The 26,244-nt window shown below is 31.9% G+C and overlaps 2 protein-coding genes across 2 annotated transcripts in view; both read right to left on the bottom strand.

Annotated features, from left to right (window-relative positions):
- Positions 1-19,808, bottom strand: part of LOC137409989 (uncharacterized) — a 25,521-nt gene extending 5,713 nt beyond the window's left edge. The window contains exons 1-2 of the mRNA XM_068095617.1: positions 19,680-19,808; positions 19,145-19,218 (exon numbers count right to left, since the gene is read on the bottom strand). Of these exons, the coding sequence (XP_067951718.1) occupies positions 19,145-19,218; positions 19,680-19,808 (203 nt within the window). The remainder of the gene's footprint in view (positions 1-19,144; positions 19,219-19,679) is intronic.
- On the bottom strand, positions 19,317-26,244 carry LOC137409988 (uncharacterized). The gene is made up of 4 exons (XM_068095616.1): positions 26,240-26,244; positions 24,396-24,545; positions 22,791-22,908; positions 19,317-20,559 (listed from the first exon to the last, which is right to left on the bottom strand). Exons 1-4 carry the CDS (start codon positions 26,242-26,244, stop codon positions 20,425-20,427), a joined length of 408 nt encoding a protein of 135 aa, XP_067951717.1. The 3' UTR covers positions 19,317-20,424.

Genomic DNA, 26,244 nt, shown 5'->3' with positions numbered 1-26,244 from the left:
CAAATGTCAACTTATCGTGTTATCTTTCACTAATCCCATGAAATTAGGAGTATGTGTACTAAAATATTGCATTCAACTTTTTTAACTATTCAGTCAGATAGCAATGCAGATGAACGCATGCTCACACCACACGCTCACACCACACGCTCACACCACACGCTCACACCACACGCTCACACATGCTCACACCACACGCTCACACCACACGCTCACACCACACGCTCACACCACACGCTCACACCACACGCTCACACCACACGCTCACACCACACGCTCACACCACACACTCACACCACACATACCGCCTAATGCTGATATAATCATCACCTAAAAGCTGCAAACGTGATAAGTTAAATGCTAAATAATACTAAAATATTAGAAAGAAAGCGTGAATAGTATTAGTTTTCTAAACTGTGTACAGATATCTACTAGCCTTCTAAGACCAGGACGACAACTACCAAATAACTAGAACCTAAATACATCGAAGTTTTGGCAGCCTTTAGCCCTGCTTAACTTACCTTAACTCAGTAGGTAGAAAGTAACAAAATAAACTTTTTTGATGACAATTTTTTGTCTATAAATTACCTTTACTCTTTATCTAAGTAAGCTTGATTAGCCAATGATGAAACTGCATTATTATTCTCTCGTTGACTGCTAACTGAACTAGTACTTAGCAGAGAACAACCTGTTGTAAGTGAAATCAAACAGAAGTAACAAATCAGTATTTTGAAGTTTGCGTTGAATAACAATCTTGTCTGAGTGGATTAGATTTATTTTTGTGCGAAACAGAATGTGAACTCTAACATACCGGCAACCTTGAAAGTAAACATGAGTAACACATAGTTATTTGCTACTATTATAGTAATACATTTATTCTAGAAATACCGAAACTTTGAGTAAAATAAATTATGACAAGCTAACGGACAACCACACAATTTTACTGCAAAAATACATAAAAACTTATTTCAACCATTTAAACTAAAAGCATAGGGTTGTAAAATGAACCTTTTTGAACAGATAACATGATACTACAAAACATTAGGAGTTGTCTTCTTTTTAGTGCTTTCGCTTACAAGTCAAAAGGCGCAGCTAACACACATCAAATAAGCAAGCTGTGCCAAGCTACTGCAAATAGATGTGTTGGTACGAAACAACTGCATAAGTTAAACACTTCACCACAAAACAATTCCACTGCAGCAATAGACGTTCATGAATATTCACAATGTTCTTTCATAAAAATTATTAAAAACGGCAGGAACAAGCACTTAGCTCCTCAAACAATGAAAGTGCCATGAGAGCCAAAGGAGCACATGCAATGCAGGAAAAAGCTGCCAAGGCAGATAACCTCATCCCTGTATGTGAACTGAATGATGCCTTTCTTCTAAATGGCAGAGCTGAATGGATAAAGAGATAACTGTTTAGGCTATACTGATAACATTATTATAGTGGTATTACCTAAAAACTTTGTGTTCCCAATGAGAAGATTTCCCTAACAGAAAATCAACATACTCCATGGAAAACTATGACGCTCCATTCAATGACAGCATTAGAACTTAACATTTTCAAAAGACAAATCAATGACAAATCGATATTTTTATATGATTTCCTGTGATGATCTTTGGTTTTATTTTAGATAATACAATAGCAAACTACTGGCATGCCAAAATTAGGAATAAAATAATAGTAATGTTATAACTACTATCTATAAAACAAGAACAATATTATAAATACTTTGCACTTTTTGTAATGCAATACATCCAAGTAAAGACACAAGAGGATTTCCTTTGCCCTGAGTGTGCAGTCAGAGGCCCTAAACCCTGTCTTTCCTTTGCGCTGAGTGTGCAGTCAGAGGCCCTAAACCCTGTCTTTCCTTTGCGCTGAGTGTGCAGTCAGAGGCCCTAAACCCTGTCTTTCCTTTCCGCTGAGTGTGCAGTCAGAGGCCCTAAACCCTGTCTTTCCTTTGCGCTGAGTGTGCAGTCAGAGGCCCTAAACCCTGTCTTCGCACAAGGATTAAATTCACTAAGTAGCACTGATCTTGCATAGCTCAGGAGCCTGGCAACGAAGGTGAGCAGCGGTCAGCCATCAAACAATTAGTAGTGAGATTGGCTGCTTTAACCCAACAAATTGCAGACGAGTTGCGACTAAAAAAGCCACGCCGGCAAGCCTTCGCTGGACTGGTAATACTGTCTCTAAAGACATGCTTTCTGCTCCAAATGTTTTCGATGATGTGAAACTGTGCGACTGATAGTCATTGTGAGTCTATATGATCTCTTGAGTTCCCACAGAATTGATAGCTGACTCAAGCATGAATATTTGAAGAGTTTATCAAGCAATTGCTCGAGGCTAGGTATGTGTGGGCCAGCCTGGCAAACATGGATACAGATGACCGCCATTACGTTACAGCTCGCTAGATACGGGCCAAACAAAGGCATGGCAGGTGAACAAAGGAGTCTGATAGATTACACGCACACGGAGATAAAGTTATCTCCTCTTAGATTACATCATTACGCAATTTGGCTTATCAGGCAGTAAGTCAAATCTTGGAAAGGACTAGGAGACACCTGATTATAGCGCAGCTTCTCAGCCTGTCCAAACTCTCAGCCTGTCCAAACTCTCAGCTTGTCCAAACGCTCAGCCTGTCCAAACTCTCAGCCTGTCCAAACTCTCAGCCTGTCCAAACTCTCAGCCTGCCCCAACTCGAATGTCTTCAGTGGAGTTTTCTGGCTAGCTAATGAAGCTAGACTATATGCATGGAACTAAGCACAAGCCTTTCTACGCAGAAAGAACACAACTACTCGACACCGATTTAATGGCGCCGGCAATCTAAGCAGTTTCTTAACGGGTTGACGTTTGATCTATTTGAGGTCATGATTTGTAGGAAGATGGTGGTATGTAATGTACATGTATCATGATTGTTAGTTAGTTATCACGAATAATGTTATATGATACGCAGAGAAAAACCAATAACAGCAATATTACAGGGAACTTAGACCACTAGAAAAATATATCGATCTACCACATAAATGCTTCTCTTGCAAATGAAATAGCATTGAGACAAGACATAACCAACAGCAAGGAAGTAAATTTGATGATAAATTTGGATATTTAATGAATAAACGCACAAATGAATGAGACGAATGAATTAGATGTACTTCCACGCTGATAGGAAACATTGAAATAGCCTTGTGCTTGATTAGTAAGGTGTTTCAGGTTAGGAAGAGACTGTCTTGTTTTATTGTTTTTTGATTTTTTTGTTCTGTATTGGTTCTGTATTGGTTTTTTGTTTTATAACAAATTACAAAACTAGATAAGCTTTGGCCTGAATATTAGGTATTTAAAAGATTCATACATTTGAATACGCTGCACATTTTACAGACACTACTATTTTGGCAACTTATCTGTAAGAGCATCGAAGTTGTGATAGTAATTGTATATATTATAGAACATGGTGTCAGTGTTAAAGTGCATATTTAAACCAGCCCAAAAGTCCGTGTGATAGTTTTAAATAAGGCAACTCCTCGTTAGGTGCGGCAATTAATTTCAGTTAAACTGTACGACCATATATACTACTGTTGTTACAGTTGAACTGTACGACCATATATACTACTGTTGTTACAGTTAAACTGTACGACCATATATACTACTGTTGTTACAGTTAAATTGTACGACCATATATACTACTGTTGTTACAGTTGAACTGTACGACCATATATACTACTGTTGTTACAGTTGAACTGTACGACCATATATACTACTGTTGTTACAGTTAAACTGTACGACCATATATACTACTGTTGTTACAGTTAAATTGTACGACCATATATACTACTGTTGTTACAGTTGAACTGTACGACCATATATACTACTGTTGTTACAGTTGAACTGTACGACCATATATACTACTGTTGTTACAGTTAAACTGTACGACCATATATACTACTGTTGTTACAGTTAAACTGTACGACCATATATACTACTGTTGTTACAGTTAAACTGTACGACCATATATACTACTGTTGTTACAGTTAAATTGTACGACCATATATACTACTGTTGTTACAGTTGAACTGTACGACCATATATACTACTGTTGTTACAGTTGAACTGTACGACCATATATACTACTGTTGTTACAGTTAAATTGTACGACCATATATACTACTGTTGTTACAGTTGAACTGTACGACCATATATACTACTGTTGTTACAGTTGAACTGTACGACCATATATACTACTGTTGTTACAGTTAAACTGTACGACCATATATACTACTGTTGTTACAGTTGAACTGTACGACCATATATACTACTGTTGTTACAGTTAAACTGTACGACCATATATACTACTGTTGTTACAGTTAAATTGTACGACCATATATACTACTGTTGTTACAGTTGAACTGTACGACCATATATACTACTGTTGTTACAGTTGAACTGTACGACCATATATACTACTGTTGTTACAGTTAAATTGTACGACCATATATACTACTGTTGTTACAGTTGAACTGTACGACCATATATACTACTGTTGTTACAGTTGAACTGTACGACCATATATACTACTGTTGTTACAGTTAAACTGTACGACCATATATACTACTGTTGTTACAGTTGAACTGTACGACCATATATACTACTGTTGTTACAGTTGAATTGTACGACCATATATACTACTGTTGTTACAGTTGAATTGTACGACCATATATACTACTGTTGTTACAGTTAAACTGTACGACCATATATACTACTGTTGTTACGGTTAAACTGTACGACCATATATACTACTGTTGTTACAGTTAAATTGTACGACCATATATACTACTGTTGTTACAGTTGAACTGTACGACCATATATACTACTGTTGTTACAGTTAAACTGTACGACCATATATACTACTGTTGTTACAGTTGAACTGTACGACCATATATACTACTGTTGTTACAGTTGAATTGTACGACCATATATCCTACTGTTGTTACAGTTGAATTGTACGACCATATATACTACTGTTGTTACAGTTAAACTGTACGACCATATATACTACTGTTGTTACAGTTAAACTGTACGACCATATATACTACTGTTGTTACAGTTAAACTGTACGACCATATATACTACTGTTGTTACAGTTAAATTGTACGACCATATATACTACTGTTGTTACAGTTAAACTGTACGACCATATATACTACTGTTGTTACAGTTGAACTGTACGACCATATATACTACTGTTGTTACGGTTAAACTGTACGGCCATATATACTACTGTTGTTACAGTTAAACTGTACGACCATATATACTACTGTTGTTACAGTTGAACTGTATGACCATATATACTACTGTTGTTACAGTTAAATTGTACGACCATATATACTACTGTTGTTACAGTTAAACTGTACGACCATATATACTACTGTTGTTACAGTTGAACTGTATGACCATATACACTACTGTTGTTACAGTTAAACTGTACGACCATATATACTACTGTTGTTACAGTTGAATTGTACGACCATATATACTACTGTTGTTACAGTTGAACTGTATGACCATATATACTACTGTTGTTACATGAAACGCTGCTGGAACGGATGAGTACGCAATAGTGTGAGTGTCAAGTAAGAAGATGGTTCTATAAAGGTCTTAACACGCACTAGCATTCTGGGTAAAACTGGAACAGCCGTATCATCAGTGGGCCGCCCTAAATCTGTCCACAGTTGTTTTTTAGAACACATAAGACAGTTTTGACAACTGCATGCCATTTTTTGTACATAATCACTATTAAATGATCTCATTTCTAATGGCAGAAAGAAATAGCAAAAAAATTTCCCTATGATATTAATATAGAAGACAGGCTAAGGTTTAGCAACCGGCAATTCTTAACCTTTATAATGAGAAGTTAATAGTGGCCCTTGCCATGGCAGATTCTTTAATTAGTGACACAGCAAGATCTTGTAACAATGGACTTATAACGGTTTTAAGATCTGTAGCTACAGTTTATCCTATAGTTTTTGTTAAAATCGCTGCTGACATGACTGCCCATTGTGACACTTCGACACATTCTCTACGCTTGTGGCCAGTGGTCACAGGATGAGACAGCATAAAGAGCTAACATTACACAAGGCAAAGGTTTTCCATGTCAAAAATTGTTATGTACACAATGACCAGCCTGGTCTAACTGTTACTCCGTGTTTGAACATGCCTGTAAGGTGTTTGTTTACTCTTAATACTGAACATTCTTGTAAAAACAAATGATTCAAGTAATATCAAGTACTTTTCGATTACATATAGATTTTCAAATCAAATACCACAATATTACCGAATACCGTGATATTTTGATTAATACTATCAACGAATACCACAAATTATCAAATAATCCAGTTTTTCACAGCTTTTTGCCAAGCAGAATTGTGTGGACTACAAATCTAGAGGACACCTTTAAAACCTTGTACAGCCAATCAAAAGCTTTAAAACCTTGTACTACAGCCAATCAAAAGCTTTAAAACCTTGTACTACAGCCAATCAAAAGCTTTAAAACCTTGTACAGCCAATCAAAAGCTTTAAAACCTTGTACAGCCAATCAAAAGCTAGATGGTAATGAATACATAAAAATCTGCATTATGATTTAATGTGTCAACATACTTTAAAGCTTAACTAGATAATTTTACAAGTGGCAACTTTTACTGTGACCATGTTCAGCACATGAACCCTGCCATAGCAGCCGTTTCTGGTAGCCGATAGCTGGACTGCGTCTTTATGAGTAGATTTTAAAGGCTTTGCTCAAAGTAAGATGTAGATTGCCAGTGAATAATAAACACAAAAGACATCTGAAGGGGGTTGGACTCCAAATTCCAGAGCACAAAAGCCTGACAGATCAATCTCACAGTATTAGATAACTTTTCAATAACTGAACATTGTATAGATTGCAATGAAATATTTTTGCTATAATAGGATTATATCAAGCTGAACATGATAGCCAATGTGAATCCACAAAGTTTCAAGGCACGAGAAATGATGCAGATATTCGTATGAACACAGCTGAATGTGTTTTGGTGCCAGATAACCATACCAGACAATCATACACTACACAATCATCTCTGCAACATATGACAGCTTCAAGGCTTGTCATCTACTTAGTATTCCAAGTCTTTAGAGGCAAAAACAGTAAAATACACAGAGAAACTGAAATGAGCAAAGCGAGATGTTGCACATAGTTTGTGCAGAGTTAGTCAACTTTTACACCTTTTGTCGATGTGTGAATATCTATGGGAGTTGTCTACTAACACCCATCCTTTGATTGGCTCCTATTATGCTCTCAAGCAAGGATGCAGTGAAGCAGGCGATAGTTGGCTGGCGGAAGGCATTGCATATCATTTGTCTGGGATGGTTGGGTGGAAGGAGATGTGGATGAATGGATTAACATTACTGGCTTTAGCCACCACAGTTTTAGCAGTAAGTACCAGATAATGATTATCTGATTCATTAAGAGTAGTAGACATGATACTTTCAATTTCAGAGTATCTTCATTTTTGGTTATTTTTATTTCTAACCTTGGGAACACTTTTTTCAATTTAGGCATCTTAAGATAATTTTGTTATAGAATATCGTATAGCGCCAAGTATTTTTCCTAAAAACCATTAACCCGCTGTTTCAGAACAACAAAGCCAATTATGGATTGGAGGACAGACAATTGTGGGTAATGGTAAAAATTGGCTCATGAGGCTCATAAATCACAGATAGCATAAGTCAGTGGTTTATAGATTCAGTCTCTTCGCAGCCAGTGCTTGATCAGTACTTGTGAAACTAATGGGCACTCCGGCAAAGGTGTTTGCATATGGTACGAGTAGCCAGATTATATTGGCGTAAGCTCACTATTTCCACACTTGACACTATTCCTTGGCAGCTTCTCAAATCACACAAGTTATGTGACTTCTCAGCGGAGCAAGTCTTTGTCAAACTCTTGTCCCTCGGCTGTGTTAACAAGAGAAATGAGCAAAATGGCCTCTTGAGAAGTTACATGAGGTAAATTATAGGAATGAGTACAATTAGTAACACTCCAACCTTTGATGAGTGCGGTGTCTAGGTGGCTAGTGACAACTTACTCATGGTTTGAATTCATCTTTTACATACTCTATCTATGTCATTATTAACTCTATCTATGTCATTATTAACTCTATCTATGTCATTATTAACTCTATCTATGCCATTATTAACTCTATCTATGCCATTATTAACTCTATCTATGTCATTATTAACTCTATCTATGCCATTATTAACTCTATCTATGCCATTATTAACTCTATCTATGTCATTATTAACTCTATCTATGTCATTATTAACTCTATCTATGTCATTATTAACTTTATCTATGTCATTATTAACTCTATCTATGTCATTATTAACTCTATCTATGTCATTATTAACTCTATCTATGTCATTATTAACTCTATCTATGTCATTATTAACTCTATCTATGTCATTATTAACTCTATCTATGCCATTATTAACTCTATCTATGTCATTATTAACTCTATCTATGTCATTATTAACTCTATGTCATTATTAACTCTATCTATGTCATTATTAACTCTATCTATGTCATTATTAACTTTATCTATGCCATTATTAACTCTATCTATGTCATTATTAACTCTATCTATGCCATTATTAACTCTATCTATGCCATTATTAACTCTATGTCATTATTAACTCTATCTATGTCATTATTAACTCTATCTATGCCATTATTAACTCTATGTCATTATTAACTCTATCTATGTCATTATTAACTCTATCTATGTCATTATTAACTCTATCTATGTCATTATTAACTCTATCTATGCCATTATTAACTCTATGTCATTATTAACTCTATCTATGCCATTATTAACTCTATGTCATTATTAACTCTATCTATGCCATTATTAACTCTATCTATGCCATTATTAACTCTATGTCATTATTAACTCTATGTCATTATTAACTCTATGTCATTATTAACTCTATCTATGCCATTATTAACTCTATCTATGTCATTATTAACTCTATCTATGTTATTATTAACTCTATCTATGTCATTATTAACTCTATCTATGTCATTATTAACTCTATCTATGTCATTATTAACTCTATCTATGTCATTATTAACTCTATGTCATTATTAACTCTATCTATGCCATTATTAACTCTATCTATGCCATTATTAACTTTATCTATGTCATTATTAACTCTATCTATGTCATTATTAACTCTATCTATGTCATTATTAACTCTATCTATGTCATTATTAACTCTATCTATGTCATTATTAACTCTATCTATGCCATTATTAACTCTATGTCATTATTAACTTTATCTATGTCATTATTAACTCTATCTATGCCATTATTAACTCTATCTATGTCATTATTAACTCTATCTATGTCATTATTAACTCTATGTCATTATTAACTCTATCTATGTCATTATTAACTCTATCTATGTCATTATTAACTCTATCTATGTCATTATTAACTCTATGTCATTATTAACTCTATCTATGCCATTATTAACTCTATCTATGCCATTATTAACTTTATCTATGTCATTATTAACTCTATCTATGTCATTATTAACTCTATCTATGTCATTATTAACTCTATCTATGTCATTATTAACTCTATCTATGTCATTATTAACTCTATGTCATTATTAACTCTATCTATGCCATTATTAACTCTATCTATGCCATTATTAACTTTATCTATGTCATTATTAACTCTATCTATGTCATTATTAACTCTATCTATGTCATTATTAACTCTATCTATGTCATTATTAACTCTATGTCATTATTAACTCTATCTATGCCATTATTAACTCTATCTATGTCATTATTAACTCTATCTATGTCATTATTAACTCTATCTATGCCATTATTAACTCTATCTATGCCATTATTAACTCTATCTATGTCATTATTAACTCTATCTATGCCATTATTAACTCTATCTATGTCATTATTAACTCTATCTATGTCATTATTAACTCTATCTATGCCATTATTAACTCTATGTCATTATTAACTCTATCTATGCCATTATTAACTCTATGTCATTATTAACTCTATCTATGCCATTATTAACTCTATCTATGTCATTATTAACTCTATCTATGTCATTATTAACTCTATGTCATTATTAACTCTATCTATGTCATTATTAACTCTATGTCATTATTAACTCTATCTATGTCATTATTAACTCTATCTATGCCATTATTAACTCTATCTATGTCATTATTAACTCTATCTATGTCATTATTAACTCTATCTATGTCATTATTAACTCTATCTATGTCATTATTAACTCTATGCCATTATTAACTCTATCTATGCCATTATTAACTCTATCTATGCCATTATTAACTCTATGTCATTATTAACTCTATCTATGCCATTATTAACTCTATGCCATTATTAACTCTATCTATGCCATTATTAACTTTATCTATGTCATTATTAACTCTATCTATGCCATTATTAACTCTATCTATGTCATTATTAACTCTATGCCATTATTAACTCTATCTATGCCATTATTAACTCTATCTATGCCATTATTAACTCTATGTCATTATTAACTCTATCTATGCCATTATTAACTCTATGCCATTATTAACTTTATCTATGTCATTATTAACTTTATCTATGTCATTATTAACTCTATCTATGTCATTATTAACTCTATCTATGTCATTATTAACTCTATCTATGTCATTATTAACTCTATGTCATTATTAACTCTATCTATGCCATTATTAACTCTATCTATGTCATTATTAACTCTATCTATGTCATTATTAACTCTATCTATGCCATTATTAACTCTATCTATGCCATTATTAACTCTATCTATGTCATTATTAACTCTATCTATGCCATTATTAACTCTATCTATGTCATTATTAACTCTATCTATGTCATTATTAACTCTATCTATGCCATTATTAACTCTATGTCATTATTAACTCTATCTATGTCATTATTAACTCTATCTATGCCATTATTAACTCTATCTATGTCATTATTAACTCTATGTCATTATTAACTCTATCTATGTCATTATTAACTTTATCTATGTCATTATTAACTCTATCTATGTCATTATTAACTCTATGTCATTATTTACTCTATCTATGCCATTATTAACTCTATCTATGTCATTATTAACTCTATCTATGTCATTATTAACTCTATCTATGCCATTATTAACTCTATGTCATTATTAACTCTATCTATGTCATTATTAACTCTATCTATGCCATTATTAACTCTATCTATGTCATTATTAACTCTATGTCATTATTAACTCTATCTATGTCATTATTAACTTTATCTATGTCATTATTAACTCTATCTATGTCATTATTAACTCTATGTCATTATTTACTCTATCTATGCCATTATTAACTCTATCTATGTCATTATTAACTCTATCTATGTCATTATTAACTCTATGTCATTATTAACTCTATGTCATTATTAACTCTATCTATGTCATTATTAACTCTATCTATGCCATTATTAACTCTATCTATGTCATTATTAACTCTATCTATGTCATTATTAACTCTATCTATGTCATTATTAACTCTATGTCATTATTAACTCTATCTATGCCATTATTAACTCTATCTATGTCATTATTAACTCTATCTATGCCATTATTAACTCTATCTATGTCATTATTAACTCTATCTATGTCATTATTAACTCTATCTATGTCATTATTAACTCTATGTCATTATTAACTCTATCTATGCCATTATTAACTCTATCTATGTCATTATTAACTCTATCTATGTCATTATTAACTCTATCTATGTCATTATTAACTCTATGTCATTATTAACTCTATCTATGCCATTATTAACTCTATCTATGTCATTATTAACTCTATCTATGCCATTATTAACTCTATCTATGTCATTATTAACTCTATCTATGCCATTATTAACTCTATGTCATTATTAACTCTATCTATGTCATTATTAACTTTATCTATGTCATTATTAACTCTATGCCATTATTAACTTTATCTATGTCATTATTAACTCTATCTATGCCATTATTAACTCTATCTATGTCATTATTAACTCTATCTATGTCATTATTAACTCTATCTATGTCATTATTAACTCTATCTATGTCATTATTAACTCTATCTATGCCATTATTAACTCTATGTCATTATTAACTCTATCTATGTCATTATTAACTCTATCTATGCCATTATTAACTCTATCTATGTCATTATTAACTCTATGTCATTATTAACTCTATCTATGTCATTATTAACTTTATCTATGTCATTATTAACTCTATCTATGTCATTATTAACTCTATGTCATTATTTACTCTATCTATGCCATTATTAACTCTATCTATGTCATTATTAACTCTATCTATGTCATTATTAACTCTATCTATGCCATTATTAACTCTATGTCATTATTAACTCTATCTATGTCATTATTAACTCTATCTATGCCATTATTAACTCTATCTATGTCATTATTAACTCTATGTCATTATTAACTCTATCTATGTCATTATTAACTTTATCTATGTCATTATTAACTCTATCTATGTCATTATTAACTCTATGTCATTATTTACTCTATCTATGCCATTATTAACTCTATCTATGTCATTATTAACTCTATCTATGTCATTATTAACTCTATGTCATTATTAACTCTATGTCATTATTAACTCTATCTATGTCATTATTAACTCTATGCCATTATTAACTCTATCTATGTCATTATTAACTTTATCTATGTCATTATTAACTCTATGCCATTATTAACTTTATCTATGTCATTATTAACTCTATCTATGTCATTATTAACTCTATCTATGCCATTATTAACTCTATCTATGTCATTATTAACTCTATCTATGTCATTATTAACTCTATGTCATTATTAACTCTATCTATGTCATTATTAACTTTATCTATGTCATTATTAACTCTATGCCATTATTAACTTTATCTATGTCATTATTAACTCTATCTATGTCATTATTAACTCTATCTATGCCATTATTAACTCTATCTATGTCATTATTAACTCTATCTATGCCATTATTAACTCTATCTATGCCATTATTAACTCTATCTATGTCATTATTAACTCTATCTATGTCATTATTAACTCTATCTATGTCATTATTAACTCTATGTCATTATTAACTCTATCTATGCCATTATTAACTCTATCTATGCCATTATTAACTCTATCTATGTCATTATTAACTCTATCTATGTTATTATTAACTCTATCTATGTCATTATTAACTCTATCTATGTTATTATTAACTCTATCTATGTCATTATTAACTCTATCTATGCCATTATTAACTCTATCTATGTCATTATTAACTCTATCTATGCCATTATTAACTCTATCTATGTCATTATTAACTCTATCTATGTCATTATTAACTCTATCTATGTCATTATTAACTCTATCTATGTCATTATTAACTCTATGCCATTATTAACTCTATCTATGCCATTATTAACTCTATGCCATTATTAACTCTATGTCATTATTAACTCTATCTATGCCATTATTAACTCTATGCCATTATTAACTCTATCTATGCCATTATTAACTCTATCTATGTCATTATTAACTCTATCTATGCCATTATTAACTCTATCTATGTCATTATTAACTCTATCTATGTCATTATTAACTCTATCTATGCCATTATTAACTCTATCTATGTCATTATTAACTCTATCTATGCCATTATTAACTCTATCTATGTCATTATTAACTCTATCTATGTCATTATTAACTCTATCTATGTCATTATTAACTCTATCTATGTCATTATTAACTCTATGCCATTATTAACTCTATCTATGCCATTATTAACTCTATGCCATTATTAACTCTATGTCATTATTAACTCTATCTATGCCATTATTAACTCTATGCCATTATTAACTCTATCTATGCCATTATTAACTTTATCTATGTCATTATTAACTCTATCTATGCCATTATTAACTCTATCTATGTCATTATTAACTCTATGCCATTATTAACTCTATCTATGCCATTATTAACTCTATCTATGCCATTATTAACTCTATGTCATTATTAACTCTATCTATGCCATTATTAACTCTATGCCATTATTAACTTTATCTATGTCATTATTAACTTTATCTATGTCATTATTAACTCTATCTATGTCATTATTAACTCTATCTATGTCATTATTAACTCTATCTATGTCATTATTAACTCTATGTCATTATTAACTCTATCTATGCCATTATTAACTCTATCTATGTCATTATTAACTCTATCTATGTCATTATTAACTCTATCTATGCCATTATTAACTCTATCTATGCCATTATTAACTCTATCTATGTCATTATTAACTCTATCTATGCCATTATTAACTCTATCTATGTCATTATTAACTCTATCTATGTCATTATTAACTCTATCTATGCCATTATTAACTCTATGTCATTATTAACTCTATCTATGTCATTATTAACTCTATCTATGCCATTATTAACTCTATCTATGTCATTATTAACTCTATCTATGTCATTATTAACTCTATCTATGCCATTATTAACTCTATCTATGTCATTATTAACTCTATGCCATTATTAACTCTATCTATGCCATTATTAACTCTATCTATGCCATTATTAACTCTATGTCATTATTAACTCTATCTATGCCATTATTAACTCTATGCCATTATTAACTTTATCTATGTCATTATTAACTTTATCTATGTCATTATTAACTCTATCTATGTCATTATTAACTCTATCTATGTCATTATTAACTCTATCTATGTCATTATTAACTCTATGTCATTATTAACTCTATCTATGCCATTATTAACTCTATCTATGTCATTATTAACTCTATCTATGTCATTATTAACTCTATCTATGCCATTATTAACTCTATCTATGCCATTATTAACTCTATCTATGTCATTATTAACTCTATCTATGCCATTATTAACTCTATCTATGTCATTATTAACTCTATCTATGTCATTATTAACTCTATCTATGCCATTATTAACTCTATGTCATTATTAACTCTATCTATGTCATTATTAACTCTATCTATGCCATTATTAACTCTATCTATGTCATTATTAACTCTATGTCATTATTAACTCTATCTATGTCATTATTAACTCTATCTATGTCATTATTAACTCTATCTATGTCATTATTAACTCTATGTCATTATTTACTCTATCTATGCCATTATTAACTCTATCTATGTCATTATTAACTCTATCTATGTCATTATTAACTCTATCTATGCCATTATTAACTCTATGTCATTATTAACTCTATCTATGTCATTATTAACTCTATCTATGCCATTATTAACTCTATCTATGTCATTATTAACTCTATGTCATTATTAACTCTATCTATGTCATTATTAACTTTATCTATGTCATTATTAACTCTATCTATGTCATTATTAACTCTATGTCATTATTTACTCTATCTATGCCATTATTAACTCTATCTATGTCATTATTAACTCTATCTATGTCATTATTAACTCTATCTATGTCATTATTAACTCTATCTATGTCATTATTAACTCTATCTATGTCATTATTAACTCTATCTATGCCATTATTAACTCTATGTCATTATTAACTCTATCTATGCCATTATTAACTCTATGCCATTATTAACTTTATCTATGTCATTATTAACTCTATCTATGTCATTATTAACTCTATCTATGCCATTATTAACTCTATCTATGTCATTATTAACTCTATCTATGCCATTATTAACTCTATCTATGCCATTATTAACTCTATCTATGTCATTATTAACTCTATCTATGTCATTATTAACTCTATCTATGTCATTATTAACTCTATGTCATTATTAACTCTATCTATGCCATTATTAACTCTATCTATGCCATTATTAACTCTATCTATGTCATTATTAACTCTATCTATGTTATTATTAACTCTATCTATGTCATTATTAACTCTATCTATGTTATTATTAACTCTATCTATGTCATTATTAACTCTATCTATGCCATTATTAACTCTATCTATGTCATTATTAACTCTATCTATGTCATTATTAACTCTATCTATGTCATTATTAACTTTATCTATGTCATTATTAACTCTATGTCATTATTAACTCTATCTATGTCATTATTAACTCTATGTCATTATTAACTCTATGTCATTATTAACTCTATCTATGCCATTATTAACTCTATCTATGTCATTATTAACTCTATCTATGTCATTATTAACTCTATCTATGTCATTATTAACTCTATCTATGTCATTATTAACTCTATCTATGCCATTATTAACTCTATCTATGTCATTATTAACTCTATCTATGCCATTATTAACTCTATGCCATTATTAACTCTATGCCATTATTAACTTTATCTATGTCATTATTAACTCTATCTATGTCATTATTAACTCTATCTATGTCATTATTAACTCTATCTATGCCATTATTAACTCTATGTCATTATTAACTCTATCTATGTCATTATTAACTCTATGCCATTATTAACTCTATGCCATTATTAACTTTATCTATGTCATTATTAACTCTATCTATGTCATTATTAACTCTATCTATGTCATTATTAACTCTATCTATGCCATTATTAACTCTATGTCATTATTAACTCTATCTATGCCATTATTAACTCTATGCCATTATTAACTTTATCTATGTCATTATTAACTCTATCTATGTCATTATTAACTCTATCTATGCCATTATTAACTCTATCTATGTCATTATTAACTCTATCTATGCCATTATTAACTCTATCTATGCCATTATTAACTCTATCTATGTCATTATTAACTCTATCTATGTCATTATTAACTCTATCTATGTCATTATTAACTCTATGTCATTATTAACTCTATCTATGCCATTATTAACTCTATCTATGCCATTATTAACTCTATCTATGTCATTATTAACTCTATCTATGTTATTATTAACTCTATCTATGTCATTATTAACTCTATCTATGTTATTATTAACTCTATCTATGTCATTATTAACTCTATCTATGCCATTATTAACTCTATCTATGTCATTATTAACTCTATCTATGTTATTATTAACTCTATCTATGTCATTATTAACTCTATCTATGTTATTATTAACTCTATCTATGTCATTATTAACTCTATCTATGCCATTATTAACTCTATCTATGTCATTATTAACTCTATCTATGTCATTATTAACTCTATCTATGTCATTATTAACTTTATCTATGTCATTATTAACTCTATGTCATTATTAACTCTATCTATGTTATTATTAACTCTATCTATGTCATTATTAACTCTATCTATGTTATTATTAACTCTATCTATGTCATTATTAACTCTATCTATGTCATTATTAACTCTATGTCATTATTAACTCTATCTATGTCATTATTAACTCTATCTATGTCATTATTAACTCTATGTCATTATTAACTCTATGTCATTATTTACTCTATGTCATTATTAACTCTATCTATGCCATTATTAACTCTATCTATGTCATTATTAACTCTATGTCATTATTAACTCTATGTCATTATTAACTCTATCTATGTCATTATTAACTCTATCTATGTCATTATTAACTCTATGTCATTATTAACTCTATCTATGTCATTATTAACTCTATCTATGTCATTATTAACTCTATCTATGTCATTATTAACTCTATGTCATTATTAACTCTATGTCATTATTAACTCTATCTATGCCATTATTAACTCTATCTATGTCATTATTAACTCTATGTCATTATTAACTCTATGTCATTATTAACTCTATCTATGCCATTATTAACTCTATCTATGTCATTATTAACTCTATCTATGCCATTATTAACTCTATCTATGCCATTATTAACTCTATCTATGTCATTATTAACTCTATCTATGTCATTATTAACTCTATCTATGCCATTATTAACTCTATCTATGCCATTATTAACTCTATGCCATTATTAACTCTATGTCATTATTAACTCTATCTATGTCATTATTAACTCTATCTATGTCATTATTAACTCTATCTATGTCATTATTAACTCTATCTATGCCATTATTAACTCTATCTATGTCATTATTAACTCTATCTATGCCATTATTAACTCTATCTATGTCATTATTAACTCTATGTCATTATTAAAATTGCTAGACTCAAAAAATAAATCTGTATCGTCAGCATACAGAATAGGTTTCAAATGATTAGTACACAACACAAGATCATTAATATATATCAAGAATGAAGTTAGACACAGGATAGAACCCTGAGGAATCCCACAATTTACACTTGAAAAGCTGGATTTGGAGTTTTTTTTATAAATGTTACTTGTTTTCCATATTCTAAATAGTTTTTAATCCTCTGAGTAGAAGACGATAAAAAGTGCATTGACCTAATTTGTGAATGAGTGAGTACCTGGTGGTCAATAGTGTCGAATCAATTGCTAAAATCAAGAAATATCCCTTGTACTGCTTTGCCATGGTTCATTGCAGATAAAACTTTATTTGTAAGCTCAATTAATGCTGACTAGCGCTTTGATTTCTTTCTGAAACCAAATTGTTATGTTGTAAGAATGTTGTTATTTTCTAAATATTTGCATATTAGTAACATTGAACAGTAAAGTTTCTCTCATATCACCTGCCAGTGATATGGTGCAAATCTTCCGCATCTCTTTCAAGCCATTTTACCATAAAGTTGTAAAATGGAAAAATAAGTACTGCTACCGTTTTACTGTGGATAGGATATTTACTGTTTATATAAGGTTGCTGCACATAATAATGTCCATTCATAAACTCATCTTTGTAAAGAAATATGCATCTGGTCATTTTCTATTTGTTTATATTAGAAAGAGGTCTCAGCATTAGCAGATGGTTTGACGAATGTAGATCTTTTTGACGCGAATATTTACTTGAATTTCAGCAATTCAGAACTTCACATGTGTGCCTATCGTTTCAATATGCTTGCAGCCGATTATTTGTTGCATTTGCTCGCACACCTTCTAACCTAGCTGTGATGTTAGCGTGTTGAGAATGCCGCTTCTGCGTCAGATAAAATTTCGCTGCCTGCAGGATTTGTGTCTACAAAATCATTCAAGGCGTTAAACATTGATTTCAATGATGTCTAGTTAGTGCTTTTATCGACGATAAGTTTTATTGTCTGGCTATTTACATCTTTTCAAAATAAAAATATATCGTTTATTATAGGTATTATATTGTTTCTAAAGGTGAGTATATATATACAAATGTAGATATATATATACATCTACCACCTTTATAATCTTTTCTAGTTTGCCGCGAAATGGCATTGAATAATATATCAAATGTCAAAATATATCAAAATGTAAATGAAAAGGTGTTAAAATTTTCAAGAATTTTTAAAACGAAACTTATTTATTTGTACTTCATGAACTTTGATGCTCTTTGACTCAGAAATATGATGGCTGAATTATAGTCAGTTTTGCTGGGAAACTTCACATTATATTAGCGTTAATTGAAATGAGTCAATGATACCCTATCATTTCATTCAGTAGTTGTCACACCTCGTACTTTTTAAGGTGCCCTTTGACCAGTTTGATGAAGTGAGAAGGCTGCTCATCAAGAAGCAAAATAGTCAGAAGGCTGCTGCCGCTGCCAAGCTGTCCAACGGACTGTGATAGAAGACAAATCATAGGAGTTTTAAACTCTCATTCATGTAGTATAAGTTAGTTTATGAATAGTACCTTAGCGCAAAGCACTGTACATTAGCTATAACTGTCAAAGCATTAACAAATGCTTTTTGTTGTCATATCCTATGTTGTTCTGTTATGGTCAGTACTCTAGGTACTCAGCGCTGTAAACAATTTATATTTTTATATTATGCCAGTTCATTTTTATGTTTACTATGGAAGATTAAATGTTGATACACATCCGTCCCAGTTGGCCTCAATTATGCGGGTAAATGTAGAAGGGAGCCTGGCCCAAACTGGTGTATCAAAAAAAATTTTGTGATATGTACAATAACTCCAGTCAATTTGTGTCACAGACAATATTTACATGTACTTGGTAGTTATTACTATTATTATAAATTGCTTCATAAGTCATTTTGAAGCTATTTTTGACATAAACCATGGACAGCAGCAATACCTGTTTGAAAAATAAAAATGCAAAAAGTTTAAAAAGATTTTTTACATTACATGCATTTGCTGATATGACTACTTTGAGATATCAGTTTTAACTTTTGTTTATAAACGGCAAATACCATCACATTAGCTATGATTTTCAAATGTTTACAAGTCGCAGTCAGTGTCAACTTTGCGAATTTTCTTTGTCACTGCCGATAGTCGATTCCTCAAGCATGGACGCGCTAGCAGTGAGGCTTTCATCATCAGAATCATCATCCACATCGTACATAAACAGCCTCACACGCCGACTTGATAGCATCTGAAAAGTGCAGATAAACTACATAAACCCTAAGCGTAGAAGTGTAACAGTTCCTTAGAATTATAAAGTAGCCTTTCTATTAAGTAGTTAGGCAATCTTATAGTCACTCTTACAATAATGATATGACCAGTTGTAGTCGTGATATATCACTAAACCTGGCTAGCCTTCACTATGTATGTTTTAATATAAGTAATATAAATATTTGTTAACCATGACAGATTGCGCAAAGACTTCACAGTAATTGACAGTCAGTCATGTTTATTGGTTTTGCTTTCCTCCTGGTTGCGAGTAATTTTACAAAAACTAACCTTAGGAACAATGACCTATCACCATAACAATAGATTTTTAATTTTACATTTTATGCGTACATGTAGGTCTATTGCAAGACTCTGGGCTGCAAATATTGTCTTATCTACTCCATTAACACCATTTCATGTAAAATATAAAAAATTGCACTGATGGTCAATCGTATAAATGCTCAACCTACACATGAGTGGATAACTTCTCGCTTTTTGATAACTGCGTATGGCGGATTCGTTATTCAGTACTTTTACAGGCTAATGATAAATATAACTATTTCTGAGATGTTAAGAAGATTGCCAAGCGATAGAAAGTGAGCAGAGGAGCACGGAAGGTTTTCCAAATTAAATGAAAACAAATTTTCACTTTCCAAGAAATGACAGATGGCTGAACAATTTGTGTTAATTAAATGGAAGCATAGGTGCCGACTCGTAAACAACTCATGCCTTGTATCTAGACATTATAACTTTATGCAAAAAGCCCTATTCCATTACTGTGTGCATGAAGTAAAACACAACTCCTGTAAAATGGGTGGCCCACAAAAGGTCCAAGTGATGATACAGGATATCGGAGAGGCGTTATTTATACAGGATAGCATGGGAGAAGCGACTGTCGTATTGATGGCGCACGACAGAAAAGAGACTGCAGACGCACGGAGACTGTTTATTACAAGTCTAAAGTATCTGAAGCTTGTATAGATTTTGTAATTGTAATTGTAATTTGTAAAAGTGAGTCTTTCTCCGTTTTGTAAAATTTTATTTTACAATTTTTGTAACAACTTGATTATATTTCGCATGTTTATGATGCGCAATAATAAGATCGCTAGAATTTGAACTAGAAGACAAAGTAAATCGAACTAATCCCATTAACAAATGATTTTCCATTGTCCAGCAGATTTCCAGTGCCCAGCAGAACATGCCCTGCATCTCGGCATCATACTCTCACATACTAAAGTTGTCAACGACTGGTTACAGTTGTTTTCCCCCTAAAGTGAAAAGTGGGGACCCTGAGCCCTAAAACTGATAGACACCTGTGTATTAGCTAGGGACGGCATTTGTAATTTGGAAAAGTGTGATCGACTATCGTTGGAGTTGTCCCACCGATAACGATAGCTAGCGAATTATCAATGAGCAGAGTTCACCGATAGTTATCGTGTGACTTGGCAGCTGGTAAAACTATTGTATTATCGAGAAGATAACTTCACCAGCCCGATGACCAGATCGAGGATTGTGAGAAGCGATGGAAAAGGAAAAGCTGCAGAAAAAAATCTGCATAAAAAACAAAAACTATCTGCAAAACTATTGGGTTATATTCTTTTTTATTATTCGATAACGATATATAAGTTTCGGTTGTTTTGATAGGCTAAAAATAGGCAACATATTCATATCAAGAAGACAACTACCGACTATCGCAGTTGACTATCGAGCTATCGCGCAACCCTAGTATTAGCTCTCCTTCCAACCTAAACTGCTGTGCCTGCAGCATGAAAAACTTTGCATGCATAATCACCAGATAAAATTACAAGTTTGATTAGGTAAGTATTTTTCAATGTGTATTTATATTTGGAGCTCTCGGTGTTGTGAATACCGTTTGTGATATTGTAAATATAATGGACTGATCTATGTAACTGCCTTCACCCGTACTAGCTCTGAATATTTATGGACAATACAAACTATCAAACTCTCGACATCACATTATGCTCACTTGTTGGATAATACGCTAATAGAGCTGTTAACGTCCGTGACCTTAGCGCGTTCCTTTCATGCACATAAATAAGTTTCTAACACGAAATTCCTACAGACATCCACTCGTGTGACAACCAACTTGTCAAATGAAAACGATACAAGTTTTTCATAATAACTTTGTGAGGTTGTGCTTTTTAGGATTTTACGAATAACAGAAAAAAATTATATTAGCAAGATATTACTTACCACACTCCCAATATCTCTTTTACCACTGCTGCTTGTGCATAAAGCATTGGTAGCATTTTGCAGTATCTTTATGTATGAAGGACAGATCCATTGAGCAGCATCAACCACTGTAGGTGCACTGCAATCCATAAGCTACATCAATGTTATTGTTATGATATCATAGCTAATGTACTAAAAATAAACAGCATGAAATTGAACTGACTACTCCCAAACTGCCAAAGACCCTGAAATGATGAAACATGAAGCAAATAGGTTACAAAAATTTCTTAACAGAAGATATGACAAGTATTGCCAGTAAAATTACAAGGAAGATAGGATTACCATTAATCAAGAGAAGGCAACTTGAAATTATCCAAGCATGATTTTTATAAAATCTTAAAGGTTGACTCGCAACAAAATTCACATTACAGTTATTTGGTACCAAAAAGTTCACCATGCCTTACTCTGCTGTGTTGTAGGTGCCAAATATGTGGAAATGTGATGACAAGCTCTTAAAAGCTCAAAAACGAACAGTTAATCGCAGCCATCTTGAAAACGTCATAGTTTGGAATCTTTATTATTTCGATGACCGTACTCAAACATTGTAGTTATTGTTTTGACACGTGATGTTGTCACTTGAAATTAAAGGCCAATAACTCAATATAAAACGACTAAATATAAAATTTATCGTAGCACTAGTTTATGACAAACACTTTGGGTTCTACCGAAAAGCCCGTATCAAATTAATATAGATGCTCGCTACTTTACAGGTTTTTTTCGGCTTAATCTAATCATCTAATTGTAATCTGATCGCGTGACAAATACTTCCTGCCAAATAGCACGAACAATTTCTGCAGCATTTTCTGCCTATCACAGGTGACCAACAGGCTCGTCATGTTTACCAGAAAATGATATGTAGTCCTTCGAGCTAAGGTTAAAAAATTAAATGAATGTTTTGGTTTTGAGATATCAATGCTCAAAGTGACATTACAATGATGATGAAATAGACGCGTAAGGACAATAGACAAGGTTTTATTGATTGCGTGAAGTATATTTGTGAGAATATTTCGACGAATAAGGTTGCATGAAAGTGTAAACTGAAGCCATCGTGTTCAACTACGTCCCATTTGAGCCGTTTCTGAAAGTGATTCCAACCTACGGCGCTTTTGTGATGGCTGTGATTAACCGTTCATTTTTGAGCTTTTAAGAGCTTGTAATCACATCTCCACATATTTTGTTGCTACAACACAGCAGAGTTAGACATGGTGAATCTTTTGATACCAAATAACTGTAATATGAATTTTGTTGCAAGTCAACCTCTAACATTAAGGCTAAGCATAGTAGTTGGACAGCAAATAAACCAACTGTTGGCATACTCGTGGTTCACTTATTTTAGTACCATGTCTGGTGACTGGTAGTTGAAGAGTGTCATGTGATCTACTGCTAACACCACTGAGTGGAAGCTATCCTCATACTTTGCTATACATGGCAGCAGGTTAGCAGCCAATAAAATAAGTCACAAAGCCTCTAGCAGCTTTCAAGCACAAATATTCTGCAGCTTTAAAATTAGCGCAGATCTGAAGATAAAGGACTGCCAGCGCATGTCACTAACGAGTACGTACAAACCTGTCGCAGACCCAGTAGTCTGAAGGTATATTTGCAAGGTTTAACCGAACTGTCAGATATGCCTGTTGGTCTTCATCTCTTTGTTGAAGCAACACAATGATCTCTTCTTTGAGATAATGATCAAAGTCGAGCACCTTATGGATTTGACATCTACAATCAGTGAATTGAGTACATTCACATCAATTTGACAGTAAGAATATTAGCCAATAGAGGCGATGCATTGTGGTGGGCCTTCTGCTGAGAAACAATCGGTGCATACAATCCCAATTGTATGCCAAATATGAAACAGCCTTTTAGCATACATGTGTAGAGCAGATACCAAGACAATGTAAGGTAATATGGATGCAAATGTCAACTTATCGTGTTATCTTTCACTAATCCCATGAAATTAGGAGTATGTGTACTAAAATATTGCATTCAACTTTTCTAACTATTCAGTCAGATAGCAATGCAGATGAACGCATGCTCACACCACACGCTCACACCACACGCTCACACCACACGCTCACACCACACGCTCACACCACACGCTCACACCACACGCTCACACCACACGCTCACACCACACGCTCACACCACACGCTCACACCACACGCTCACACCACACACTCACACTACACACTCACACCACACATACCGCCTAATGCTGCTATAATCATCACCTAAAAGCTGCAAACGTGATAAGTTAAATGCTAAATAATACTAAAATATTAGAAAGAAAGCGTGAATAGTATTAGTTTTCTAAACTGTGTACAGATATCTACTAGCCTTCTAAGACCAGGACTATAACTACCAAATAACTAGAACCTAAATACATCGAAGTTTTGGCAGCCTTTAGCCCTGCTTAACTTACCTTAACTCAGTAGGTAGAAAGTAACAAAATAAACTTTTTTGATGACAATTTTTTGTCTATAAATTACCTTTACTCTTTATCTAAGTAAGCTTGATTAGCCAATGATGAAACTGCATTATTATTCTCTCGTTGACTGCTAACTGAACTAGTACTTAGCAGAGAACAACCTGTTGTAAGTGAAATCAAACAGAAGTAACAAATCAGTATTTGGAAGTTTGCGTTGAATAACAATCTTGTCTGAGTGGATTAGATTTATTTTTGTGCGAAACAGAATGTGAACTCTAACATACCGGCAACCTTGAAAGTAAACATGAGTAACACATAGTTATTTGCTACTATTATAGTTATACATTTATTCTAGAAATACCGAAACTTTGAGTAAAATAAATTATGACAAGCTAACGGACAACCACACAATTTTACTGCAAAAATACATAAAAACTTATTTCAACCATTTAAACTAAAAGCATAGGGTTGTAAAATGAACCTTTTTGAACAGATAACATGATACTACAAAACATTAGGAGTTGTCTTCTTTTTAGTGCTTTCGCTTACAAGTCAAAAGGCGCAGCTAACACACATCAAATAAGCAAGCTGTGCCAAGCTACTGCAAATAGATGTGTTGGTACGAAACAACTGCATAAGTTAAACACTTCACCACAAAACAATTCCACTGCAGCAATAGACGTTCATGAATATTCACAATGTTCTTTCATAAAAATTATTAAAAACGGCAGGAACAAGCACTTAGCTCCTCAAACAATGAAAGTGCCATGAGAGCCAAAGGAGCACATGCAATGCAGGAAAAAGCTGCCAAGGCAGATAACCTCATCCCTGTATGTGAACTGAATGATGCCTTTCTTCTAAATGGCAGAGCTGAATGGATAAAGAGATAACTGTTTAGGCTATACTGATAACATTATTATAGTGGTATTACCTAAAAACTTTGTGTTCCCAATGAGAAGATTTCCCTAACAGAAAATCAACATACTCCAT

This window comes from Watersipora subatra, unplaced genomic scaffold, assembly GCF_963576615.1.
Source record: "Watersipora subatra unplaced genomic scaffold, tzWatSuba1.1 SCAFFOLD_231, whole genome shotgun sequence".
Taxonomy (NCBI): domain Eukaryota; kingdom Metazoa; phylum Bryozoa; class Gymnolaemata; order Cheilostomatida; family Watersiporidae; genus Watersipora; species Watersipora subatra.
This window is presented reverse-complemented; position numbering and strand designations above follow the sequence as displayed.